Source organism: Podarcis vaucheri (genome assembly GCF_965113315.1).
Source record: "Podarcis vaucheri genome assembly, chromosome: 9".
NCBI lineage: Eukaryota > Metazoa > Chordata > Lepidosauria > Squamata > Lacertidae > Podarcis > Podarcis vaucheri.
In genome coordinates, this window is record NC_138767.1 from 41,666,663 (window position 1) to 41,693,491 (window position 26,829).

General features: G+C 40.5%; 1 protein-coding gene and 1 long non-coding RNA gene across 2 annotated transcripts; one reads left to right on the forward strand and one right to left on the reverse strand.

The window, feature by feature from the left end:
• The first annotated feature begins 506 nt into the window (after nucleotides 1-506).
• Nucleotides 507-6,452, forward strand: LOC309540727. Its single transcript, XR_014223434.1, has 2 exons — nucleotides 507-3,880; nucleotides 4,706-6,452. It is a non-coding gene; the product is annotated as an uncharacterized lncRNA (long non-coding RNA).
• Nucleotides 6,224-22,006, reverse strand: PLRG1 (pleiotropic regulator 1). Its single transcript, XM_082237693.1, has 15 exons — nucleotides 21,860-22,006; nucleotides 17,049-17,155; nucleotides 15,896-16,038; nucleotides 14,867-14,920; nucleotides 13,582-13,675; nucleotides 12,670-12,760; nucleotides 12,375-12,476; nucleotides 11,922-12,014; nucleotides 11,464-11,613; nucleotides 11,271-11,372; nucleotides 10,277-10,379; nucleotides 9,593-9,701; nucleotides 9,264-9,403; nucleotides 7,999-8,192; nucleotides 6,224-6,752 (listed from the first exon to the last, which is right to left on the reverse strand). Exons 1-15 carry the CDS (start codon nucleotides 21,866-21,868, stop codon nucleotides 6,693-6,695), a joined length of 1,551 nt encoding a protein of 516 aa, XP_082093819.1. The 5' UTR covers nucleotides 21,869-22,006; the 3' UTR covers nucleotides 6,224-6,692.
• Nucleotides 22,007-26,829: the final 4,823 nt, after the last annotated feature.

The window sequence follows — 26,829 nt, forward strand, 5'->3', positions numbered from 1 at the left end:
TGTTTCCACACACCTTGTCAAAGGTTGCCTGCCAACATGATAAAAATCTGGCACACTGGGCCAAAATGGTTCCCCACCCCTGCTGTTCTTTAAACAAGATGCCACCACTGAGAAATCTCAGCCAATCCAGTTCTAATCTGTATTTGTTCAGGGACATGGACGAGTTTCAGGTAGATGAATCTAAACAGCAGACCCTAAGCCATTATCACAAGTTGCAGAAGTCTGCAAAGTATGTTTTCCAAGCCGTACAGTTGCCGCTGTTTCAACTTTTATTTCTCCAAGACCCTTTTTGACATGCAAAATATGTTGAATGGATCCAAGGCTCTTTCTATATTTGCATCTATTTAAGAAACATAAAACCCATTTCCCCTTCTGGAAAAAAATGCATATTCCGGAGAGTGAACTCATTTCCTGCATTATTTACATGTAACCATGACATAGGTCTGCACATGAACATAATAAATTAATTGGATTGAGTTCTGAAGAGAAACACACGCATGCTTCAGTAATTAAATTTTTATTTGTGATTAAGTTGCAGAGAATACACAATATTCATATTTTACTTAACACGCAAAATATTTAGTTTTGTTGCCCAATCTTCCATTAACAAATGATAACATCCCCACTCTAATCCGCACTGCATGTTTTCATATACCAGAATCCTGTTTTGAAGCTTTATGATCCTAATCAGTCACATAAAACTTGCAATTATGTTACAAGAAATTGTTTTCCTTTCTTATAGTTATGTACAATATCAAAAACAAAACCCTTTTAAGTCATGTTGGTAGGAAAGGAAATTTTACCCACTTAGAACAGTACATGCTACCAGATAAGAGGAAATTATAGGAGTTCTGATTCCAATTTGAAATACACTTAACAAGCTCTGACTCTGAAGTAACATGGAGCTTTCTAAATTTCCACACTTGTATCAGTTAACAAAAGAGCAAAACATACAAAATGCATTCCAGATTTGTTATCTGACAGAAACTGCTAAGCACAAAAACAGGCAAGAAAAATTATTAGAGCCAACAGCATTGTTCTGTGCCAACACTTATTTCTATGGGATAACCAGCTTCATCTAACCAACATTCTTAAATCTAATTAATTGCATGAAGGGGTTAATACCACAGAGTCCTGCCAGACTTAATCTAGAATTCTGGAAACAGGTAATCAAGTCTATTGTTCACCCTCAGTCTACATGTGGATCCAGTGTGTGAGCTCTGAGTTGCTGCCTCTAGCTGCACGGCTTTTACAAGCCGCTCAGGTTCCTAGACCAATAATTTAGCAGCTTTTGCCACTTTGTAACTGAACTAAGTTTACTGCCTGTGCAACTTTTCTGAAGCACATGAATCTGACCTTTGAAGAGTTTGTAAGTAAACCATTTTTTAACATACCAAAAGTGTGGGTCCCCCCCCCCCATGCTGGAGGAAGAGGGAAACTTTAGAAACAAACTTTTAAGGGAACATTTTTGGAACTCACTTTAAAGAGTATATTTTAAAGGTCTAATAACCTATATTTTCATACTTTACTTTGCTGCATATTGTGATTTTAAATCTCTGCTGGGATACCAGAGTACTTGCCCCAAATTTGGATCTTGGCATCTAAGAATTATTTATTTTGTCATTGCACCAAATTTGTTGCTGGCTTAGCAGTCCCTTTGCCATATAGTGCTATCCTATTCATGTTTACTTAAATTTTCTGCTGTATCTAACGGAGTTTATTTTCTTAGGTGTGTTTAGGATTGCATCCATAGGTGTTTCTAGAGGCATCCTTAGCTGGCAGCGATAATGGCTCTCCTGGCTGTGGTGCCAAACTATTGTCTGGGGAAATCACTGTTCTAATCACCACCTTCCACAGTGTGAATGTAAATAAGATTGTTGAAAATACTAATTAAAAGTTCAAATAAGTAAGCATTGTTCTCCAACACCTGCTCTTTGCATTTCCTCCCTCAGGCCTATATTTGAGCCACTCAGTTCCTTGTGAAAGCAACTGCTGACATTTATAATATTATTAAAATACGCAGGAATATTATTTGCAGTTTCCTATTTGTCATGTTGCAAGGGGCAAAAGCTTTTCTGCTTCTAAAACTTAATGAAATGTGTGCAGACTTGTAATATTGAATGTACCCCTGGAGTCAGTAATCTTGACCATATGAAGCTTGTTTTAATACTGGCTTGGTTTAAAAAAACACGTTTTCAATCTGAAGGACAAAGAACAATTTATGGAACAGCAAAGCTGCCCAAGATTTTTATACCTCCTATTCTTTCTGAAGTATTATAGGCTGAGTTCATAAATGGTAACAGCTCTTCTATTATATGCCAACGGGACATCACTAATTGTTGCGACGGGAGCTCTGTTACGATCTGCTGCAGCCAACCAAACAGTACTCAAGAGAAAGCCCACTGAAATATTGGGTACTGCTATCACTCCAAATTTCTATGGCCCAGAATTCTACTCCAGCCTCCAAAACACAATTGGCTGATTCTATAAATTGCTGTGCTGGCAGAGCAGATTTCTCTGATACTAGGCCTTTGTTGTTATGACTCACAATCTGATCCTGACAAACGTTATCAGATTGTTTTATTAAAACGTGCCATGATGGTGCACCTGATCTTTCACATCTGACAGGTTTCATAATTAAAGCTGTTTACAAAGTATTGGCAAATGTTGACATTTGCCCAAGGAACTAATTGGCTGCTCACCATCAAGACTGAGTTCCTGGTCTGCACTTTTCTATCTTCTTTTAATCTCCGTTCACCCGTGGTGTTTGTTGATCAGTTGCAGACTAACAAAATGCTGGGGCTTGTTTAGTGAGCCTTTTAGGAAAACCAAGCACAAAGATTTTGCCTGAGATCCAAGGATCAGATCAGGCTCTTGTTTCTGGAGCAGAGTCCCAACAGTGTGTAAAAGGTGGTTACTTTCTGAAACACTACCATATACTGACTTGTTCAACAAAGTACAACAGCCAAGCAGCAATTAGTTGAATGCTCTAGTCTTTCCAACTGGAATACAACCAATTTTAGTTAAAAACTAGGTATCAGATTGCTCAACATATTACAAGAAATTGTTTCATAAAGTATATGAGAAACCATGTGCATAGCCATTAGCACTATTCTGCAAATCTTTGCTACAGGTTGTGCACATACTGTATGATGAAACCGGGAACTTAGAGCATACTGCACGTTTCCACAAGCAGTAGAATATATTTTTATTCTGTTTTTTTCCTGACATAATGCTCTGATGAGAAATGTACTATAGCTCTTCCATGAGCAGATGTTATCGTGCACATACAGGAGAATCCAAATGGAGCTAACCAATTGAGCAGTTTTTCAAATTAGGTCCCTGGCTGATCTTATGGTGCAGCCATGGAGCTGTTTAATATGTTTTAATGAAACTTGCACACCACACCATAAATATGTCTATTTGGCATTAAACATCCTTAATTGTATTAACCCAGGGAGTTGGCACTTACACCACTGTGAAGATTATGGGGAGAAAATTAAACGCTATTTCACGAGGTCAAACTTTTGTTTAAATTGCATCATAATTACATTAACACACACTTGCAATACCTAACTGTAATAGAACATTTTTTCCAAAATAGACAATTCATGTGTAAGTTAACACTAGCTTGTGGTTTTATGGGACTTCAGTTGATAACAACCAATATTAGAAACCAAGTATTTCACTGGCAATATTAAATTTCTATGTACACAAATACGTGTCATATATAATCCTGTAAATGCAATTGGAACAGTGTAAGTGAAGATATCCAACCCATTACAAAAAAGTGTGCAAGACTAGAACAAAGCACCTAAATCATACCTTAGGAGGGCTCTCCAAGTTGAAGGCAAAACCCGAAGTGTTATGTTGGCACACAGTGGTTTTTCTAGCAATTTGTTCCAATGCAGCCCCTTCCATCCTCTGAAAAGCTGTGCGCAAAGGTCACAAGAACCCCAAAGCAGGACTCAATGATGCGTGCAGAACTGCAGTCAGAAATAGGGCTGGGCGATAACTGGTTTTCAATATGGGGATATATCACCAGCTAAACATGGCGATATACCAATATATCACAGTATCTGAAATAAGGAACTACGCCATAGCTGTCAACTTACAGATTTGAAAATAAGGGACCAGCAGCCAAAATAAGGGACCTGCAGCCTCACCTGTTCCAGGCACTCCAGTTTTCCTGTCCTCCTGCAGTCTGGTCAAACTCATGCTGGTAGCTTTGAGAACACTGCCCAACCAACTTTGTAACCAGAGGTTCAACTGAATAGAATCTGAATCACATGCACCACAAGGCCTATGCAGCCTCAACTTAAGATGGCTCCCCGGCCTGGCTTTGCACTGCAAAGTTTGCAGCAGCACGTGCAACAAAATGGCATCCAGCATTCAAAAAACCCCTCAGCTTGCATTAACTAGCCACACACAAGGCATGCAAGCTCCACTCCCCAGTCGTTCTTGGACTTCTTATTGGGTGAGCAACACAGCCAAGCAACACAGTTGGAGCCTCCCTCCTCCCTGGCCGGCAGGGAGGGAGGGAGGGAGAGGAGCTGCTTCCTTTGAAATTTAAGGGACATCATTTAAGGGACATTTAAGGGACATCCATCAATAAGGGACAGCAGCGGGACATGGCGCTGGAATAAGGGACTGTCCCTTCAAATAAGGGACACTTGACAGCTATGAACTACGCAGAGATGAAGAGGACAATGTCCTGGCAACTGCTACTACTTAGGGGCTAAAACTGATAAATTATATTATCAATCACCTCATGGTCACTTTCAGCAGCAGGCAAGCCAAAAGACATCCTAACAGGACTTTTGGTTTTGGGCTTGGCTACCAAAGAGTGGCAGCAGTAACAGCATTGGCCTGTGAGGCCTCACAGTGGTGACAGGATTTGGCAGCAGAAGTGCCAGACAGTGGCCTGCAAATCCTCGTGGTGGAGACCTAGCCGGGGGGGGGGGGGTTGCGGCAGTAACAGAATATTGCAATATGCTGGCAATGGTGACGGCAATAGTAGTGGCACCCTGCGAGGCCCCATAGCCACACAAACAGTGGGGCTTGCGAGGCCTCGCCACAGTGGCAAGTAGTAGTGGCAGCCTGCAAGTCCTCCTGAGGGTAGCGGGAGTAAGTGGCAGAAGCTGGCAGCCTGCCTCAGTGAGGCCTTGCACACCACCTCTGCTTCTGCCACTGTCTCCTGCCACCACTGCAAGGCCTCACAAGGCACTGTCACTGTCACTGCCATGACAAGACCTTGCAGGCCATTGCCGCTTTTGCCACTACAAGGCCTTGCAGGCCACTATTGCCCCCACTACAAGACCTCACAGGCTGCTGTTGCCTACTGCTGTGGCGAGGCTTTGCAGGCTGCAGATTATTGTGCCAGGCTGCCGCTGCTTCTGCCCCTTCCCCGCTGTTGTTAATTCTGCCACCTCCTGGCTGCTGCCACTTTTGCCACCTAGGAGGCCTGCTGGCAATCTGGCAGTCCCAGATTTGTATTCATTATGACTCATTGATGTACTTTGGATTGTCCTACATGCCACCATTTGGTAGCCAAGCCCCAAACCAAAAGTCCTATTGGGATGCATTTTGGCTTGCCTGCTGATGAAACTGACTTTGTGGTGATTGATAATACTGTCATTTATACATTTTAGACCTCTTAAGTAGCAGCAGTTGCCTGGACATTGTCCTGTTCACCTCTGTATAATTCCATCCTTATTTCAGACATTGTGGTACACTGCAACCTTTAGCTGGTGAGTTATCGCGATGGTGAAAGCCAGGTATCACTTAGCCCTTACACACATTATGCTTCGCGATATATTGCCTGCTCAAATATTATGAAACAATTATCACGATGTGAGCTTCAAATTGGTTTTGGACCATATATTGATATATCACCCGGCCCTAGTCAGAAAGCAAAATTGCAAGTGGAAGCATTTCCACTCACTCAGAAGACTCTTTTGATCTCAGCCAAAAAGCTTGTGTCATTTCAGAGATGCTCTTCTACCTCGTCTGTAGAGTGTTAAAAAGACTTGTGTTTTAAAAGTTTTACAGAGAATCAAATAATAGACACTCATCAGAAAGCATTTTAAAGAGGTTGTTTCATTAAATTTTTAAGTAGGATTCTGACACGAGATGGTCAAAACCATTGCTCTGAAACAGAACCACACGTACAACATACAAGAGCACAGTTCTGCATTTTAGTTGTTAACGCCCAAGAACAAACTGGAAAAGAAATTTATATTTTATTGCATTACAGCTCAATGAAGTAGCACATTGTATTAAGGACATAAATCACTTTTACAATGGCTCCCCCCCCCCCCAACAGTTTTACTATTTGGTGCCGTAGGATCAAGTACCAAACAGGAGTTTTGTTTTTTTTCCTCGGGGGAAAGAAGAGGGATACAAGAAAAGAGCAGGTGGGATTCACACCACCTTCTGCCCACATAGAATGACATGCACACACTGGGTGACTATGATCACCAGCACATTACCATTTTATTAAAAGAAACTTTCACTTCTTCAGATGTGCGTAACATCTGCAGCTGATTTCCTGGGATCAGAGAGGATAATATCCTAGAGGGAAGCCATATATAATATAAAAACTGCAAACTAAACAAAGCAATGACTTGAGGAGAGTTCAGGCTTTGTAGTCAGAGTCAGGATTATGGCACAGCTATTCAGGTGGATTCTCATTAAAATCGTTTTCGCTTGATGATTTCTGGTTTCCAGCTGACAGGATGAGTTTCTTCAGTCTAGAAATATTTTTAAAAGAAAAAAAAAACACATATTGGAATTCCGGCTTGTGTTAAAGTCAGTATGTTTAATAAGATCAGTGTCATTGAATTTTACTATGAAATCACACTCTTGATGAACTAAGTTTACTGATCCAGCTGAAGTTAAGAGAACAATATAAAAATATTGCCATCGACAGGAGGGTAAAAGTTATCAGTTTGGTTCAATATACATAACCATATCAATAAATATTTATTATGGGTGGTATCCGGTGGCAGAGGAGGCAGCAGAACTGGAAACCACTGTGTGTTTCTTTCAACTTCTGCACACAAGCATTAGAATTTATCAATTAAAAGCCCTGGTAAGATAAGCCACTAATCCCATTTCACAGCTGGAGTGTAATATAGATCAATGCATCAAATGTGTGGAGATGACGACACAAGTAGATTTGTTTACTGGATCTACTATAATTATTTAAGTGGCTCAAATGCACCATACAATCAAGATATGCAGTGACAAGCTTTTGTTTAAAAGTAGAAAATAAAGCAACAGAAAATATTTCACAGTTTCCTTTGATCAAAGGTTCCCAATAAAAAATTCAAGAGTGATTTTCTCCCCTGTAAAACAAGCCTAGTTTGATCTACAGGGAAATAATAATGGACAGAAGGCTGCTGCCACGATAGTCTTAAGTTGGAGCAAGTAATGAAGCAGAACTCTGCACAACAGATAATAGGCTGCAAACCTACACACATGTAACAAGAATTCAGTGGAACTTTTTTCTATGCATAGGATTGTGCTCTAAGTGTCACAGATAATCAGTGTGGCTAAGGAAATACTTGTCTGCTTTTAAAATGCAGCAGCCATCTCCAAATCTATACGTCCTTTTGTAATCTTGTGAAACTAGTATCAAGCATTTTCTGCTCTGAATAAATGCATAGTACTTTCTTCTTTTTAACAAATTTTAAAAATCTACCCTGTTCAGGCTGAAAATGGAATTAGAAATTATTTTATTCCATTGTTGTTAGAAAGTTACAGGCAAGCAACCTAACTGCCCTCTATTTGTAGTGACTGCTTTTTTATTACATTTTCCCATCCCCTGAGATGCGTTTGCTGCTGAAGTAGGCCGGCTGCCCGAGCTAATGTGTAATCACTCTAGCAGTAAGCAGCGTTTAGGGATAATGCTTCCAGAATCTCTGTCCTAAGAGTATCTTAAAACCTAGTTTTATATATAAAATATGTGGCGAAAAAGAATATGATTCTCCATACCGCAGTATCATCTTCTCTGTAGACTTTAATGGTTTTATCAGCTTCAGCAGTAAGCAGCCTACTTTCAGACTGATCAAATGCACATGCAAATATTCCAGATTCGCTGTCCAATGATCCAGGCTGTACAGCCGCATGTACTCTCTGGAAGTTATACCCAGTTCTCCAGTCCCAAAGATGCATTGTACCATTGTCAGCTGAAAAACAAAATCAGTGTTACACATGCTTTACAATTCAATATACAGCCCAAATTCATTTTAATGTTTTTATTATACCCCCCCCCCACTTACTCTATGTAATCGCAACAGTACTATCAGCACAATCCTATACACATTTACTCAGAAGCAAACCCCACTGAGTTCAATGGAGCTTATTCTCCCAGGAAAGATTCATAGAATGACAGCATATCAGTTCATCAATTAGTTAAACTTGTGTTGGTTTGCAAGTAGTTCTGAAGCAAGTATACTGTGCTTTCAGATGATGCATGCAGATGTCATAGCTGGCATCAGTTTAGAAGAGGCATTTCGTCTTATGTAAGATAAATGGGGGATGTTTCTTAAGATTGTGCTTGCCATCTGCAGTCTATAGTAAAACACAGGCGCCACCATTTAGAAGGCCCTGCACCTCATCTCCATCAAATGTCAGATAAAGTTGGGATTTGGAACAAGAATTCTTCCAATTACTACCCTCAACATACTTGGACCAAGTTCATTTATGGCTCTAAACCAGGCATCCCCAACCTTCGGCCCTCCAGATGTTTTGGACTACAATTCCCATCATCCCTGACCACTGGTCCTGTTAGCTAGGGATCATGGGAGTTGTAGGCCAAAACATATGGAGGACCGAAGGTTGGGGGTGCCTGCTCTAAACCAAAGCTTTCCAAACTAATTTTCTTGGTGACACATTTTTTAGACATGCATCATTTCACGACACAGTAATTCAGTTTTACTAGCAAACCAGTGGTTTAACTAACCCCTTTCTAGCCCCAAGAGAAGCAGGGAGCATTCGTGCGACGCCAACACACTAATGTGTTGAAATACAATTTGGAAAGCTTTGCTCTAATTAAAAACAGTATTTTGAATAGTCTGGGACCCAAAGCTCTTTCAATACATTTGTGGAGTCAATCAAAATGGACTGGTGACCTCTGAGCTATTCAATGTTTCAGAACTGTCTGCATAAGTCAGCCCTGCAGACAGCATGTTACAGTAAATAATATGGGGGGGGGGGGAATTGTTCCTGTTCAAGCTACTTCTAAAATTCTCATTTACCTCCAGAAACCAGAACTCCATCTGAATTCACAGCTAGTGTATTGATAATAGCACTATGACCAGAAAGATTCTGGATAAAGTTTCCATCAGGGAATTTCCACTGTTTGATGTTATCCGGAGACCCAGATGCAAAGGTGTACCTGTAACAAGGTGTATGTTAGCAAGTATTGGAAGTTCAGTTAACCAAAGACTACTATATCTGATTAACAATTTAATTTACCACTTTCTTCAATAATATACATTGTTGCAGTTATAGTAGTTATAATATAATATTATTATATGTATTACATTACATTAACAGGACAGGAAAAAACCTGAAAAAATCTTACTGTCTTGGGTGCAGTACTACTGCTCTTACTGATTTCTTGTGATTGGTTAAAGTGACCCGTGTTTTTCCTCCCACTAAGTCCCAGAGTCGTATAGTGGTATCATGACTTCCTGTAAATACAAAATAATAACAATAGATTGTAGAAAGGCATGTGGGTAGGATAAGTATCTGAACTGCCTGTATGTTAAAGAATCACATGCTCCAATTTTGTTATACTTCCAAGTTTCACAATTACAACTCTACTTCTGAGAATCCCTGCAGAGAAGGCATCATCAAATGCATCAATGTTACCTTAAATTGCATTTCAATGTCTTGGGGGGACTTAGGATTATCCAATAGTCAAACTTTCAAAGAGCCAAGGTACTTCTTTTCTGAAAAGGCCTTCTATCTGCTGTATACACGTTTGTAAGTAAATAGATTCCTATTGGTTAGTGGATTACCACCAACACATTGTAAAAACTCCCACTGCTAATTTCCAGTAAAAATCAAGCAGCAAAATGGGCTACATATTCTACCATCTTCAAATCACAACATCGCTGCAAATCAGTTGCCTTCTGGTTCTCAATATGTTGCCAAAGGGATTCTGGGAATTGGAACGGCAGTTTTCCTCCCCTATACTCCAGCTGACTGTAACAGTGAATTGCTGGATATGCTGTATGCATTTGGTAAACAACTTCCACCATACCTGTGATGATCTGTGGTTCTGCTGCTTGACACTTCACTGTCGCCACAGCATTTGTGTGTCCTGCCAATGTATGCACACTCGCTTTTGTCCTCACATCCCAAATCTAGGGAGGTTAGAAGCAAATTAGAACAGATAAATGCACCATCCACCATCAAAACCAATGACAAAAGCATGTATCACTCAGGTCTCTCCTGATGTGGAAGGCCAACTCTTCCTCTGCTCACCTATTAGTTCCAGTATTACTTGTTAGCAGCCTGGCCTTTCATCATCAAACTTCCCTCATCTTCTTGTGAACTTGAGCCCAGCATTTAAGAATTACTGCCCTAAATCATTTCACAATTTGTGTATTCCGCTGTGGCAGATACCACACTGAACTAGCCAAAGCAGTAACTCTTAGGCCACAGGAAGCCTTCAAAAATTTAACTCATACAAAGGTATCTGTTACAACCCATCCTAATGCCCCTGAAGATAATGAAACACATAAACTAGGATGGAAACTGAAGCTGTCGGCCAAGTATTAAATGTTCACTAAACTGCAGGCAGGCAGGAGGCATATATGCCTTGAAGAGCTGATTCACACATGTGACATTTTCCCTACATTGTGACATTATTTGTATTTATTTTTAATGGGAATAAGACAGAAGAACACAGAATTGTATTTTCCTGTAGCAACACATTATTGACAAGCAGGTATGCACACATATATTCACAGCATATATCACATATGGTGGTATACCCCACTTTGCCTAAACAGAGACTATGTCCATGTAAGATACAGGGAGTGCCATACATTCCTGCTCAAAGGCCAAGTTTCAGTCTTCATTGCGTGATTTAAATCTGACCAAATCACATACCCTAAACCAGGGAGGGTGAGTAGGATTTGTACCTTTTGAAATGGAATCCAAATTGGCAAGAGACAGGAAACCTGTTTAAGCATTATCTTACATAAGAAGAGACAGATCTAATACATCACAGATCTATCTGTTTTACTTACACGTGCAGTTGAATCTCTGCTACATGTTACAAGCACGTCTATTGTTGGATGCAAATCCAAGCCATACACAGCACTCAGGTGGCCATGGTAATGCCTAATAACCTACAAATCAAACATATTTCAGTTAAAACAGGATGCTCCATGAATTAAATTACTAATAAGATTTCAGCTGCTGCCAATGTGCTTCACTTACCTTATTATATTCAAGGTCCCAGCATTTCACCTGTTTATCTTCTCCACAAGAGAAAAGGTATGGACTCCGTCCACTCACAATTACACCCCGAACTGTACTAATATGCCCCGTCAAAGATAGTTTCAATTTGCCGCTAGCAAGGTCCCAGATCTGAAGCAAGAGAAACAAATGTTTTGATGATCTTGCAAAAGTTAAGACATCAAAGACTGTTTATTTAATTGAGTCCAACATCTCAAAGACCTAAGCAGGGTACAAAATTAATCTCTAAACAGAATTATAAAGTCTGAAAATTCAGTTTTTTATTTAATTCCAGTTCCGGTACACTGGTGCAACTAAAATTCTAGGTAACAGAAAGAAAGATGGGCAATAAATTATGCTGGTCATGAAACACTTAACAGCACCTAAAATAGCACCAATGGCAGCACACAGTGATTTTTCAGTTCTTTGCTATCTCTTACCTTTATAGTTCGGTCAGCAGAGCCAGTAACAAACCACTGATTTCCTGGTTCTACTGCAATACATCTCACCCAACCTAAGTGTCCACTGATAACCTGTAATTGTTACAAAATGAGATGGACTGTTATAAAATAAGATGGATTGTGCGGGTGGCGAGGCTTTGGATTGGCTCGCACCAATCAAAGCCCAGCTCCCTTCCTCCACAGGGCAGGGAGAAGGTGCCGTCGCGGTGTGGGGGAAATGGCGCCCGGGGGGAAATGGCAATCCAAGTGGCGATTCCAAGACCGTCCCAGATCCAGAGGGCAATTGGGCCTGATCTGGCCTTATTTTGCTGACCCATGCTCTAGACTGCCCTAGAGCAGAAGTGGGGGTGCTTGAACCTAAAGTTTGAGCCTGCCAGTGCTTAGCAATCAATTTATCCTGAGATTCATCCTTGCAACTTATTTCCTACTTACTCTGTACAGCTTCCATGGGGGGTGCCATTGTGGTTTTGGCATTGTCGGAGCTTTCTTTGCCATTAATGCAGAATTTTTGTTCCCACCAGCTTCCATCATAGCCTATAAAAGGAACAGACATTTCAAAACTACACTCAACAAATATTCCATCCCGCCCCAATAAGTTTCTGCTATCCTTATATGGTTATGCAGTGTCATTCTGTCACAACCCTATTCCCGACAAAGTCACTGTTAAGAATCCAATTTGGTAAATTTACTGCATCTCCATCAGAGGCTTTCAATTAACGGGGCTTACCAGAGTCAAACCTGGAGGCTGTGAGCGCTCAGGAATTCCAGCATGTCTGTATATATCACCAACGCTAGAAGCAGTTCGATTTGATTCCATTCTGGAAAGGCAGGGGGAGTGGATGTGAGGCAGAGAAAGTGAAGATACATTATCCTACAAAGTGTTAGCAGATGCTTGTTTTTTCAGTTGCTTCTTTTCAAGTAACTGACAAAATCTTGTGCGTGTAAATGTAAAAAATACAAAAAGTGTCCTTAAAACAGTCCTGTAAGGTTGGTCAGAATTATTGCTTCCATACTGCAGATGAAGGGCTGAGGTTTTGAAGAGGCAGCCATTTAGGTTGCAAACCTAAGCACGCTTACTAGGAAGTCCTTCTGAATTGAACGGGACTCATTATAAGTAAACATGATTAGTAAACTGCATGGTTAGTGGGTACAGGTGAAATCTGAACCAGGACTTTGTGGCTCACTGCTCAAATCCTTGCAAACTAGCTTTTACCAGAAGGTCCCACAAAGACTTCACTCAAAAATGGAAAACATATGCCGTTGTCTTCACATCACTCCCTAATCCAAAGCTCCCTTTTTCATCTCACCTCCACAGAGAGGTAATCAGAACTAACAAAAAAATGCTGATCAATTGTACAAGGAAAAGGCTCCCACAGTAATTCCAATCCATCTCATCAGACAACATTCAGTTCTTAAATTTCAGCAATATAGAAAAACAAATGAAGCTATATCAATGAAAAAATCCAAAAGCTCAGTTTCAGACTGAACACATTATTCTGTTTCCATTAATACAGATTTAAATAGCTGTTCTTTACACTGCATTTTCCATGAAAACTTCATCAGCTAAAATCATCAGTTAAAAACAGTTAATCATCGGTTAAAACACAGAATAATTTTACTTTTAACGGAATGTAATTACTTGGACTGAGAAGGTGGCAACGCCACAGCTAATGACTGAGCTGCTGATTCACTAGGCATCCTCTGAATTTTAGTGTCTGCAGTCAAAGCCACTCCTTTTAAAAGAGAAAATACACACAGTTAAGACAAATCTTAATTACTTTTTGTTACCAACTAAATCCTGATCAATCTATTCTTGCTGACAAAAGCCATCCCTCAAAACCTAGTCATTATTGATCATATGTATTTAATTCTACAGATCTAAGGATTTCAGTTGATTTAATTTTACCTGATTTTAACAGGGCTAAACTGACTTTTAAAATTCAAAGAGTCCATTTTCTCGCTTTGGAGCAGGTTGAAACTATAGTTCTCTATAATGCAGGTAAAAAAAATATAACTCGTGATACTCTGGATACCTAAGTATACTGGACAACTTGTAATGCTCTTTTGGACACTTTAGATACTTTAACAACAACTTAAGCTCCAATGTGTGTGGGGGTGTGTGTATATATATATATATATAATTTGAGTTTAAATTATGAAATTCTTAGGTTCAAAGTGTTCCATGAGAGAAATACTCCCTGTTAATTTTCACTAAACAGCAGCGCAGCTAGATATGTTAAGGCCCGGAGGCCCCCCCCCCCCGAAAAATGGGGGGAACACATTCACCAATTTTCCAGGACCATCCTATCTCTTAGCCAATATCCAAAGATTTAATAACCAAATGTCTAAGAGCAAGTGCATCTCCTTCATTTCAAGAAGTGATGGAATAATGAAAGATACTTAACGATTTCAAAATTTGCCCAGTGCACTTCCACTATAACATGTAAGAACTCATTAGGTAGGTGCAAACCACACTTCAGTAAACATTACTTGTGTGACTTGCATGTATAAGTTGCATCCAATTATTTTTGGTATTGTATCCTCTAGCTTCGTTAAGAGACAGTGACTATCAAGCACTGCATCATTAGTGGCATCTTCCTGGGGAAAATATACCGTATTTTTTGCTCTATAAGACTCACTTTTTCCCTCCTAAAAAGTAAGGGGAAATGTGTGTGCATCTTATGGAGCGAATGCAAGCTGCACAGCTATCCCAGAAGCCAGAACAGCAAAAGGGATTGCTGCTTTCACTGCACAGCGATCCCTCTTGCTGTTCTGGCTTCTGAGATTCAGAATATTTTTTTTCTTGTTTTCCTCCTCCAAAAACTAGGTGCGTCTTGTGGTCTGGTGTGTCTTACAGAACGAAAAATACAGTATATACTAAAATTGCACTCAATTTCACCCAAATAGTTTGTTCAAAATCTTACCAGGTCCAGGGGGATATGGATGTGTCCCTGTTATCAAATATTCATCATCATCGCCTAAAGAGCAAGAAGAAGAAGAAGAGTTTGGATTTGATATCCCGCCTTTCACTCCCCTTCAGGAGTCTCAAAGCGGCTAACATTCTCCTTTCCCTTCCTCCCCCACAACAAACACTCTGTGAGGTGAGTGAGGCTGAGAGATTTCACAGAAGTGTGACTGGCCCAAGGTCACCCAGCAGCTGCATGTGGAGGAGTGGAGACACGAACCCGGTTTCCCAGATTACGTGACTACCGCTCTTAACCACTACACCACTACAGCACACTGGCTCTCAAGAGATTTGTTGATTATTACTTTAATAAATATTATAGTAAACAGATAATTACTTGAATTCCTAAACACACCTTTGTACAATTTTCATTATAATTTGCACATAACAAGAACTGCTAGTACTGTTTACCTTGCAAGCACATGAATTATGCGCTGCTTATACACTTAACAAGAAACTTAGGAATTCACATTTTCCCACTCATTCTTCTGGCACAGTGGCATTTATTTCCATTTTTGTTTATTTGAGTATTATTAAATGTCTTGCTTACTATATCAATGAACCATTAATAAACACAGTCAGATATAAATATAATTAATGATAACATGTTCTGCACTAGCAAGCTATACTTAGGATAAAGATCACCAGCTGCTACATCATGGCAAGTCACAGATCAGGCCATGTGCCAATGCCACTGTCAGATACACAAAGACTTTCTATGTGAAAGAAGAAGAAAAACTTCAAAGTCTTCTGACGTGTTGTTCTATAAATATTTAATATGCACTTGCACATGCCAAGTCTTTGTCAACCACATGTATGCTGCCTTGGGTCCATGACAGAAGAAAAGGAAATAAAGAGAAAAAAATAATAATCCAGGGTCCTCATTTGTGTAACCACATTGTAACTGAAAGTGCAGCAAAATTCTTTCACTGCAAGTGCGGCCCAAATGTCTATACTCAGGTTTATACAATTATAACTGTAGCCATACCTTGATTCTGAAGATACTGCTTATGTCCATAAGAATCAATCACACCATGGGCACCCTTCTCTCGAGCATTTTCTTTCAATACAGGCATGTGAAGCACAGAACCGTACTCTGTACGAAGTTTAACGGCCATCTTTACTTTGTGGCTGCGTGAGAAAACACTTTAGTACATGTATATTTTTGATGCACTGTATTATCATAACAAACTCATGCTTTAAGTAAGATATACAATTAGGAGTTCTGATAACAGTTCTGATGTTCTTGTGGAGTTATACTGGGATGCAGTATGCTAAGTATTTAGATAAATATTCCAGCAAACAGGAATGTTACAATTTTCTAGATTTTACTACACCCTAGGTGTTCATAGGCTCTAGTTTATAAAGGAAAGCCCTCTATTTAATTGGCTGCCCAGTCAAAATCCAGGTTAAGGATAAATAAATCTAAAAACGGAGAGCTAGGGCCTCCCCCTTCAACAGTTAGTACCTGGACTACAGGCTGAACAGGCACACAGATCACCTGGTCACAGTTATTCCCACTATAGTGAGATTGTACTGTACTATAGTGAGATTAAGTACTGTATTGTACTTAATACAGTGCCATGCTTCTGAGACATAACATCCCTTCCTCTCCTACCCCCTACAGCTTCCACACACTGCCCAGATGTGCTACAGAGGGTCCACAAACTTCCAGAACAGGTTTTAGGGGTTCCAGAAGGCTGCAGAAGGGGGATAGTTCTGCACCAATGACATCTGTTCCACTGCCAGGAGGACGCAGTTCAGTTTCTAAGTTTGCATCTGTACACCTGAACTGGCATACAGTATACAAATTTTAAGCAAATCTGCCCCATTCTGTTTTTGTTGTTGTTTTTTGACGGTGCATTTCTGACTATGCATATCCCACCAAATCTTTTTTGAAACTTCAGCATAAATTCAGCTGGTGATATAAACACAGGATTAGTTGGGTACACAGCCGAGTTTTAACTTCCTCCTCCATCACTGTAAACACAATCCAATGTTGATTCTAAGCCCTCAAGAACTAGTTCATTTCAAAATAGAAACTGTGATACTATGGAATAGGGTTGCTGAGTAATGGATTAAGATTCTAGACTGGTTCGTAGCTTCAAAAGTACCAATAGTTTACTGGCAATCCTCCTTACCTCCTATCATCCAATGATACTGGTTTTGCATTGTCAGCCACAAACATGTCATGAGTTCTTTTCAAAGATCGGAAAACAAGGGTATGCACAGAGTGCTTTTGTACTTCCTAAAGGGAAGAAAAGTTTCAGACACATCTTTAGCAACACCTATTTCATTAAAAATGCTCAACAAACATTGACGAGCACTGACACCCACCCACCCACCCACCCACGTCTATTCCTCAAGTCCTTTGCACATGTCAGATAACTCAAGAAAGGTTCTCATTTCTCCTGATCTCTAGAGTAGACAGAAATCTCATACCCTTCTATCTGATTCAAACATAAACACTATATGAGAAATCAGCCTTCTCCCTCCCAAGTCAGAAGAGGCAAATGGTAAGAGTCTTCATAACTTGCCAAGTTTGGGAGTAGACAGAAGAAAACACAAAATACTTCTTTCAGGTCTGAAGTTCAGCATGATGACATGAGAGACCTTTCCTTCCCCTAAAGCAAGGGTGGCCAACTCTCAAGAAACTGTGATCTACTTTCAGAATTAAAAACTGGCGGTGATCTACCCCCGTTTTTTTTGGGGGGGGGGGTTCAGCTCAAAGTTTTTATGGGTTAAAAATATAGCTTTTGGGGGGGACTTCCATTTTTTGGGGGGGTTAAAGACAAGGGGAAAAGGGGTAAAGTCATTCACAAAAAGATCACTATGAAAGAAAACAGCAACACAAAGAAAGCTCCGTCTTACCTTCCAGAGATCAAACAATAATGGAGGGCAGGACGAGGGTGCGGGGCAGGAGTCAGTTTTAGAGACGCTAAGGAAAGGGGACCAGAGATTGACCGCGATCTAGCAAAACCTCGCAGGGATCTACCAGTAGATCGCGATCGACCTGAGCATTGTATTTGTAGCATTAAAATTTCAATGGGACTATTTTGAGCATAATTGAGTTGGATACAATTCACTGTGTTTAACTATCTACTACGGTAAGTATGTATGTACTTGATACATCTTTACTAAATAATAATGTTTACTAAATACTTTGTTTTGGTGAACTTCTTTGGTATGTATTTTTAGCTGCTTGTTAACATTGTTATGCAATTCTAGTTTTGTTTTAATTTACAGTATATAAAAGAAATGTGTCCTAGAAATAAACAGAAGTACAACAGCGACTAAAATGTAAAATGTTTTTAAAAATAGTTTGCAGTAGTATGTGTACTTAGAAAAATATAACCCATAAATGTTACTTTCACTAGTATTGTGATGTTCTAATTGAGTCCAATAAAGGGTATTAGACTAACAGTACTTATGCATACATGGCTAGCTTGACTTTATTTTGTTCTCCTTTAGAACAAGTGTAGCTCATTTTCCCTACCCCCATTCAAAAAGAAGGCAAAGTACCAAAAACAAATGAGAAAAGGGAACATAGCTCTTGCCCCCATCCTAATAAGTACCTGTTTACTCTGCAACAGAATCTGCTAAGTGCTAAAAACTATGACTGAACTTTCCAAATGAAGTATTAAGTTAACTTTCTTCCTTTCCGGAGTGTCAAGATCAAAGACATTAGACTAATGCTTTGGTCAAAAGTCTGTTTTCCATCCTAGGGTGAACTGGGTGTAAATCCAAACATAAAAGCTCTGCACTTCCTTTCTGGCAAGTCACCTTTCATATACATTTAGAGGCCAGAGTTCCCCTAAATTTATTGTCATTGTAAAACTGGATAAAAACAAACAGAGTGAGGACATTATTTACAGAACATTAAACATGATCCATTAGCTTTCTGCACGTCCAGTCAGAGAACTGTTTCTCATTTTTTGTTGGCTCCAATCAACTATTACTTGCTTGGTTGATCAGGCTAGCATGCTAATGTTAATACAAAGGCCACATTAAACTGCTTTTTACTATTATCCTACACTGGGAAGCCAATGTCAATTACATTGGTGGTGCTGAAATTTCCTACCTTGTTTATGTGACAAAGCAGCTATAACTAACAAATGATGAATAAAAGACCAAGGAACTGATGCATGCTCGAATGCAGTGGAATTGGGGTGTACACATTTGTTCCAGTCAGTTATTCCTTAACAAAAGCACCTACTAAACCCATTCACGCCCAAAATCATATATGGATGCATGGAAGTATTTGGGTTCACACATGAAACCCCAACTACTTTTAATAACAAAGAATGTTATTTAGTATCATGCAGTCATTACTTCAATAGCCGTTCACCATGCAGATGAAACTGTTTTGCTTCCATACTCCATTACACCATAAATAAAATCTCTGCCTCTTTTAAACATCTTAACAGCAATTTTGCCAACCTGATTTTACTCTCCAGCTAGGAAAATGGTCACTTGCATTTACTTATCCTATCCTCCATTCTCTCTTCTCCCTTAACACTAATGTTCTGTATGCACTTTATGCTCCCCAAATCTCTTTGCTGGCCCATGTTGTTTGGGAATGACTCCCATGTTCTAACACACAGAGAAATTGTGGATGTAGAGGCTGCATGTCTGTGAGACGTGTCATTCATATTCTTGCCACTTTGGTGAAAGGTGCATTATACTGTTTATCCTACAAGGCTCTGTATTGGTTAGAGTTTGTGCTTCAAGACAAACTTTCAAACTTTTCAGGGCTGCAAAATGAGATACCAAATCTGACATAAATGGACAGCTGTCAGGTGCACTGTCCCTCTGCCATCAAACCCAATTTGTGCAAGACCCTGCACAGTACTACACCCACAGCTTTTGCACCCATGTAAAGTTAAGACCTCTGGCTGCACTGTTGCAAGATGGAGACTAGCATTCCTGTATTAATGCAGGGCCACTTAATTGGCATCCTAAGCCACAGTTTGGCTTAACTTGACATGCGAATAAGACCAGACCAGTACCTTTAGTACTTGGAAAGAAGGCTCTGAAACCTAGAAGCTGGCGGTGATCTGGATAAATAGTAACTTAGATATCACACAAACTTCTTCCCCTGCTCTTCAGTGAATACTTTTGTTTGAGTGGTAGCAAAATGCAGAAAAGCTAAATATTCTAGAACTCTTTGTTCAGTTAATTCATCCACAAACATGGTTTATCATGGGATAATTATCTCACATGGGCCCCATACAAGCATAACCCAGCATGTAATAGCAGCATCCCTCTACGCATGTGTACAGGCAAGATGGATACAACAGTGTTCCACTTCTTATTGCCTTACCTGTGTTTTCAGTCAGGTATTTGAGGAATAAAAAAAGAACAGCACTTGGGCAGTATGTGTGTGCCTTACAGACAGCTTATTTTACAAGGAAATACAGTGGTGCCTCGCAAGACGAAAAGATTCTCTTCGTCTAGCGGTTTTTTCGTCTTGCGAAGCAAGCCCATTGACGGATTAGCGGATTATTGGATCAGCTGATAAGCGGCTTGGCGCTTAGAAAAAGGGGGGGAGGAAAAAAAACCCGCAGGAACTCGCAAGACATTTTCATCTTGCGAAGCAAGCCCATAGGAGATTCGTTTTGTGACGCACCTCCAAAACGGAAAACTCTTTCGTCTAGCGAGTTTTCCGTCTTGCGAGGCATTCGTCTTGCGGGGCACCACTGTAGATCTGGGAATAATTGCAGCTTTTTAAAAAAGATTATGAGCCTGTAAGCACAGCACATCAATAAAGCTCAGACCAGGCACAAGGATTTCCCAACGTTACTGCCCTAGTTTTAAAAAGAAAATGCAGTTTTCCTGTCACTTTTCACGAGTAAGCAAACAAAAGTTCACCAAGTGTTATTTATTTTTGGGTGTAAAAAAACACCTTTGAGGGGGGGAAAGAAACTCAGTATCCGAGGAAATGGAAAAACACTAACACTATGCATATAGCCTGTACTGTCAGCACTGCTTATTATGGATGTAACTCTCCATGGTCTCAGACATTTCTGGTTTCCTAGTCCTGTTACCAAAGATGCTTTTTAGGTCTGTGACTGACTGGGAGGCCTTCTGCATACAAGGCATACACTCTTCAAATGAACAATTTTTTCTTACTCAGAAGACATGTTCAAATGCCAGAATGAGGGGCTACTTCGTGTACTGATGGAATCCATGAAGTGTTATTTCTGAAGTGTGATTAAGTCTACTCAACACTCATTTTTTTATTAAAAATATATATTTGATTTTTAAAAGGTACAACATGTAACAAAAAACAATTCCAAATCCAAATACAGTACTGAGATTACTCTGAATCTCCTGACTTCCCCCATCCCTTCCATGGGTCCTAATGATTATATTTACAACTGTGTATCAATATCTACCCAAATTTTTGTCCTTCTAAATTATCCACACTTTCTGTTACTTGACAAGTGTGATTACAGTTTTGCCAGTGTTTTAACCTGCTTACAGGGGTCTTGTAAATAAACTATAAACTTTTCCCATTCTTGTCGTCTCGATTTCTGACCTTCCCAGTTAAATTTTGGCCATTTCCGCAAGTCAACACTCGTTATCGATCTTTTCCATGACTACCTTCACGTTTCACGCTTACTATATGACTGCCTGCAAGACACCCTGAATGTGTGAAAACCCTCCTCCAAGCCAACATCGGGAAGGCTTTTGAACGCAACTCTCCAAGCTCCTCACTCTCGCCGGCACACACAAGCTCCGGTTCGACCCTTTCTAAGGCACAGCCGGCGTTGGAGGAAGGCAGACCCAAACCGAAGACAAGCAACTGCCTCATCCAGCTGATTCCAAAGGGTCTAATTTTCGCGCAGCTGAGCCCCCCCCCCCAAAAAAAAAGCGGCGCGAAGGAGCGAAACGGCCCTCAACTCGTCGCGCCACGAGCCTCGGCAGTCCCCCCCCCCCGCCCTCTTACCTCCACCATGGTGCCAGCCTCCTCAGTTACAACCACCTGGTCATTCAGCGAAAACCGCGGCAAAACCGACGCCGGACGCAGGCCCGTTAGCAAGAAGGCGCCACTTCCGGTGCTTTGCCTTCGCCGCGCCGGAACTGACGCGCTGTTCCCTCTGCCGCGCCTGCGCGGGGTAGCGTTTAGGGCGGAACCTCTTCGGTTCCACCCAGTGCCGGGCGCTCGCTTGATGGCGTCACTGGAGGGCTGCCCGCTCGAAACGGGAACCCCGCACGTGGCAAAGGGGGCTGAGAACCGGAGAGAGATGAATTGATGGCTCAAGTCGGTGTGGCGGCAGCCTCATGCCCTTGCCGTATGCCATATGCGCCTGGCTAGAGAGCGAGTCCCCGTAGGACTTGCAGGGAAGCGCGTGAGAAGGATGCGCTTCAAACCCCCATGTTTCTGTTTCTCTTCCCATTAGCCATTCTCATAGAAACACCTACGGGACGTCACGCCTTTCAGTGATTTTATAATCAGGAGCTCGGAGGTTTGTGAACAAAAATGCTCTGAAACTGAAGCCACAGAGCCATAGGACCATTGCTAACATTATTATTATTATTATTATTATTATTATTATTATTATTATTATTTAATTAAATTTGTATATCGCCCTTTATCCATAGATTTCAGAGTAAAATACAAAGTAAAATACAGAGTAAAATAAAAAGACAAAATGAAAAAGACAAAATACGTAATAAAAACAAGAATAACACCCCCCCTCCCACTCAAACACACATTTTATCGTTATTATTTACTCATCTGAAACATATTTTGGAATCAATTCCGTTTGAGTAAGGCTGCAGAACATGACTGGAGTGCCAGGGTAAGGTATCAGATTGGATTTTCCTGTGTTACCTGATGAACTGAAGCTTCAGTCCTTTGGAATAATCCCTTTAAACTTAGTGGGAATAAGGCTGCTCCAAACCATGTACATCAGTGATGCTGGATAGTTTTCCAAAGGCATTAAACTGTGGCGGTGTTGGGAAGTAACCAGGAAGAGCTGTGGTTCAGCAGTTATCACATCCTTAGCATGCAAAAGGTACTCATTGGATAGATGGATAAAACCCGTGGAAAGCAGTTGCCAGTCAGTGCAGATGGTACTGACCCAGGTGAACCAATGGTCTGACGTGGCATAACACAGCTTCCTATGAATGCTATACAGTGGTACCTCAGGTTAAGAACTTAATTCGTTCTGGAGGTCCATTCTTAACCTGAAACTGTTCTTAACCTGAAGCACCATTTTAGCTAATGGGGCCTCCTGCTGCCGCTGTGCCGCCAGAGCACAATTTCTGTTCCCATCCTGAAGCAAAGTTCTTAACCTGAAGCACTATTTCTGGGTTAGCGGAGTCTGTAGCCTGAAGCGTATGTAACCTGAAGCGTATATAATCCGAGGTATGACTATCCCTGTGCTGAAACTACCGTAATGCACTACAGCAGTTCAAATGCCACCATTATTTATATCATGGGTGAGGAACCTTTTTCATATTGAGGGCTGCATTCACTTCTGGTATAGTAACATATTTTAATTTTCCCTGGGTCACTGCAGTAATTTATTGTTTGTGGATTTTTACTTATTTTTGCTTTTTTAAATCATTTGTTTCTACCTTTGTGTAGTAAATAAATTAAGTTCTGAGAGGTCATACCTTGTTAGCATTGCTGCTTGCTCTGCAGAAATGGTGGCAACTCTATTCTTTCCCACCAAGTTTTTTCTGACGCTGCTACTGAATAATGCTTAAAGCAAATTTGTGAAAATAAAAATGGGAATATTGTGCTCAAGGCAGCACCCATACCGCCAAGATACACTGAATATAATGAATTTCAAAAGTGGCTTTGGAATGTTTGTGTGTGCCTGTGTACAGCATTGTGTAATAATTATTGTAAAGCTGAGTTCCACTACATCTGTGGACAAGTTTAATCGGATGGCTTCAGTTATGTTTTGTACCTCAGAGGGCACTAAGTGTAGTTACAGATTCTGAACAGAAGAGTGCATGAGTTAGCTTTTCATTGACCTCAAGAAAAAGATTCTTAACATTAGAAATCTGGCAAGATTTGCTTGGCTCTGATATTATACATACTTATCTGTGAGTAAGCCACAATGTACTCAATGTGGTTTACTTCTGAGCAAACATGCATGCTGCCAGGCATGTACCAGTATGTGTAGAAATGCAGCTGCACTGTTTCTAAAAAAGATCCTTGCTTGTCCTTAGAGCTAGAGATAGCCAAGATTCAAATTCCTTCCAAGAAGTTTCAAAAAACAAACAAATCCCAGATCGTATCAGATTATAGTTTCTTCCAAATATTTTTAAAGCTAACTATTTTGGATATGGACAGAAGTCTTTTAAATTGTTTGTTTATTTGTTTGATGAGTCCCACTTTTCTGGAGAGCTTTCAGAGCTTTTTTTAATTGTTTCGTTCAAGTTCCATGCTAAATTTCACAACCGGGTTAACTCAGCTGATGAAAATAAACAGGAAGCATCCCACACATTAATCTTTATGTGTGTGTGTGTGTGTGTGTGTGTGTGTGCTTGCTTGCTTCCAGCATATTGTCATGATGTATTCTCACTTACGAGAAACTACTACAAATATTTGTTGCCTTCAGACTACAATTTGAGAGGGTCAGAGAGAGATTTCATGTTTGCACTGCTGTTTTAAAAGACAGAGTAGGTTTGCAACCCTGCTTGGGGGGAAAGGACATTTCTAAATAAGTTAACAACCAGTAAAGAGCCCCCTCTTGCACAAACACAGTGGCTTATCTGTGGCCTACTCATAGAATTCTGCAGAGCTGCACACAGACATATCATTTGATCTGAGAGTCACTAACTAGTGGCCTTGGCTTATCAGTCAAAGCAGGGCATTGCACCATGACTGAACAAACCAACAAGGCAAACGATGCAGTTTAGGGTCTCTGTTCTCCACTGTCCAAATATATAGGTAAATAAGAGGAAAGCCTAGGAAAAGGAAAATGTCAGCCAACATTTTCTTGTTTTAAGAAAAACTCTTTACCTCCACCTCTTGAGCTAGAAGAATCTGCTACACATTCTCTCTCAGTAGAATGAATTACTGTACCTTCCAGTAATTGCTAAGATGGTTGTTTTCTGCCTCATCAAAAAAAGAAAAAGCAACGTACTTCATAACAATTCAAGGAAATGAACATACTGTGTCACCTATTTGCCATATTTGAACAACAAGGACATGCAAAGAGAGGTTCTTGGTGTTGCCCTAAAATGGTGTAATTTCCATCCCATGGATATTCAAGGCTTGAACATAATCATTTTCAAGAAGTGCTGGGAGACATCTTTATTTGTTATGGCTTTTAATGGCTATAGCCAGAGTTAATGGTGGTGGTTTTTATTTGCCTTAGTGGGAGCTGGGTTAGGTGGATTTGTGGGACATTTGTATTCACTGCTCCATTTCCACATACTCCTAGGCTGAGACAAGCCAATAAATAATAGATAAATATGTTCAGGAATGGGTGTCCCAAAGTCTGAGCTTCAACAACTCTGGTCCTGGGAGTAAGTCCCACTGAACTCTCAGTGAGAGTTCCAAGAATAGCACAATTTTGTATGTCTATACATTTGCTAAATAGTGTTAAATATCTCCAGATAGTCAAGTTTTTGGCTATATACACACTTCTGTTTTTATCCTGTGTGCTCCAACTGCTGTTCTGGGAAGCGGTATTTACATGACATTATGACATAAGAAGAGCTTGCTGGATCAGACCAATGACCCATCTAGTCCAGCATTTTGTTCTCACACAGGCCAACTAGATGCCTTTGGGAAGCTTGCAAACAGGATTTGAGCTCAAGAGCACTCTTCTGAAGTTCCCCACAGCTGTTATTCTATCAACTGGTATTCTAGCAACTACAGTTGTACCTTGGATCCTGAACGCCTTGTGAGTCAAACGTTTTGGCTCCAGAACGCCACAAACCAAGAAGTGAGTATTCCAGTTTGTTCTTTGGAACCTGAATGTCCGACACAGCTTCTGGTTGGCTGCAGGGGCTTTCTGCAGCCAATCAGAAGCCGCGCCTTGGTTTCCGAATGCTTTGGAAATTGAACGGGCTTCGGAACGGATTCCGTTCGACTTCCAAGGTACGACTATGCTCATGGATATTTCTGTGGGCTTAGAGTTACCGCTGGCAGTTCTTTCACTAATAGTAGTCAATATTAGGCCCCAAAGTATGTCCACTGGTAGGACAGAGACCATCTCTGTATGTTTGTTGGCCCCCAGGATCAGACTTCCTGAAGCTGGCATAACTTACATAGAAGCTACCACATACAGAGTCAGACCATCAGTACATCTGGCTCATCTGCGCTGCCTGGCAATGGCTCTCCAAGGTTTAAGGCAGGAGTATTTCCCACCCTTTCCTGGAGATACTAGGATCTTCACCATGCAAGGCCGATGCTATACCATTGAGCTATGGCCATTCTCCAAGTAGAGCCGTGTCAGGAAAAAAGGAAATAAGTCACACACGTATCTCCTGTGTTGGCTGGAGATTAAAGATTTGTGTTGGCTTAAAGATTTGCACAAGCTCTTCTCATTGTGTAAGCATTCAAAGCTGCTGATCTGTTGCACAGTGAGACTTAAGGTTGAAGGATAAATTGCACTTTTTAAAATGGAGATGTGGCTTAGGATGGGCAGCATGCAATGCCATTTGAAGACCAGGTTAGCATTTCAAAGTATGAAAAACCACAGGGTATGTAAAATTACAGTAACAGACTTGAAACTACACGTGAGTAAAGGAAAGACCAACTACATAGGAATTAATTGGGCATAGTCACAACAAATAACTCTCCCTATTGATTTCAACGGGACTTAAAGGATGACATTTAACTTTCTTTAGATCTGAGACAATGTAGTTATACATAGCTTTGGGTCAGGGTTGCTGAGACCTGAAGAGCGAAAAGGAGACGAAGGAACAAGACTATCAAGACCCTGA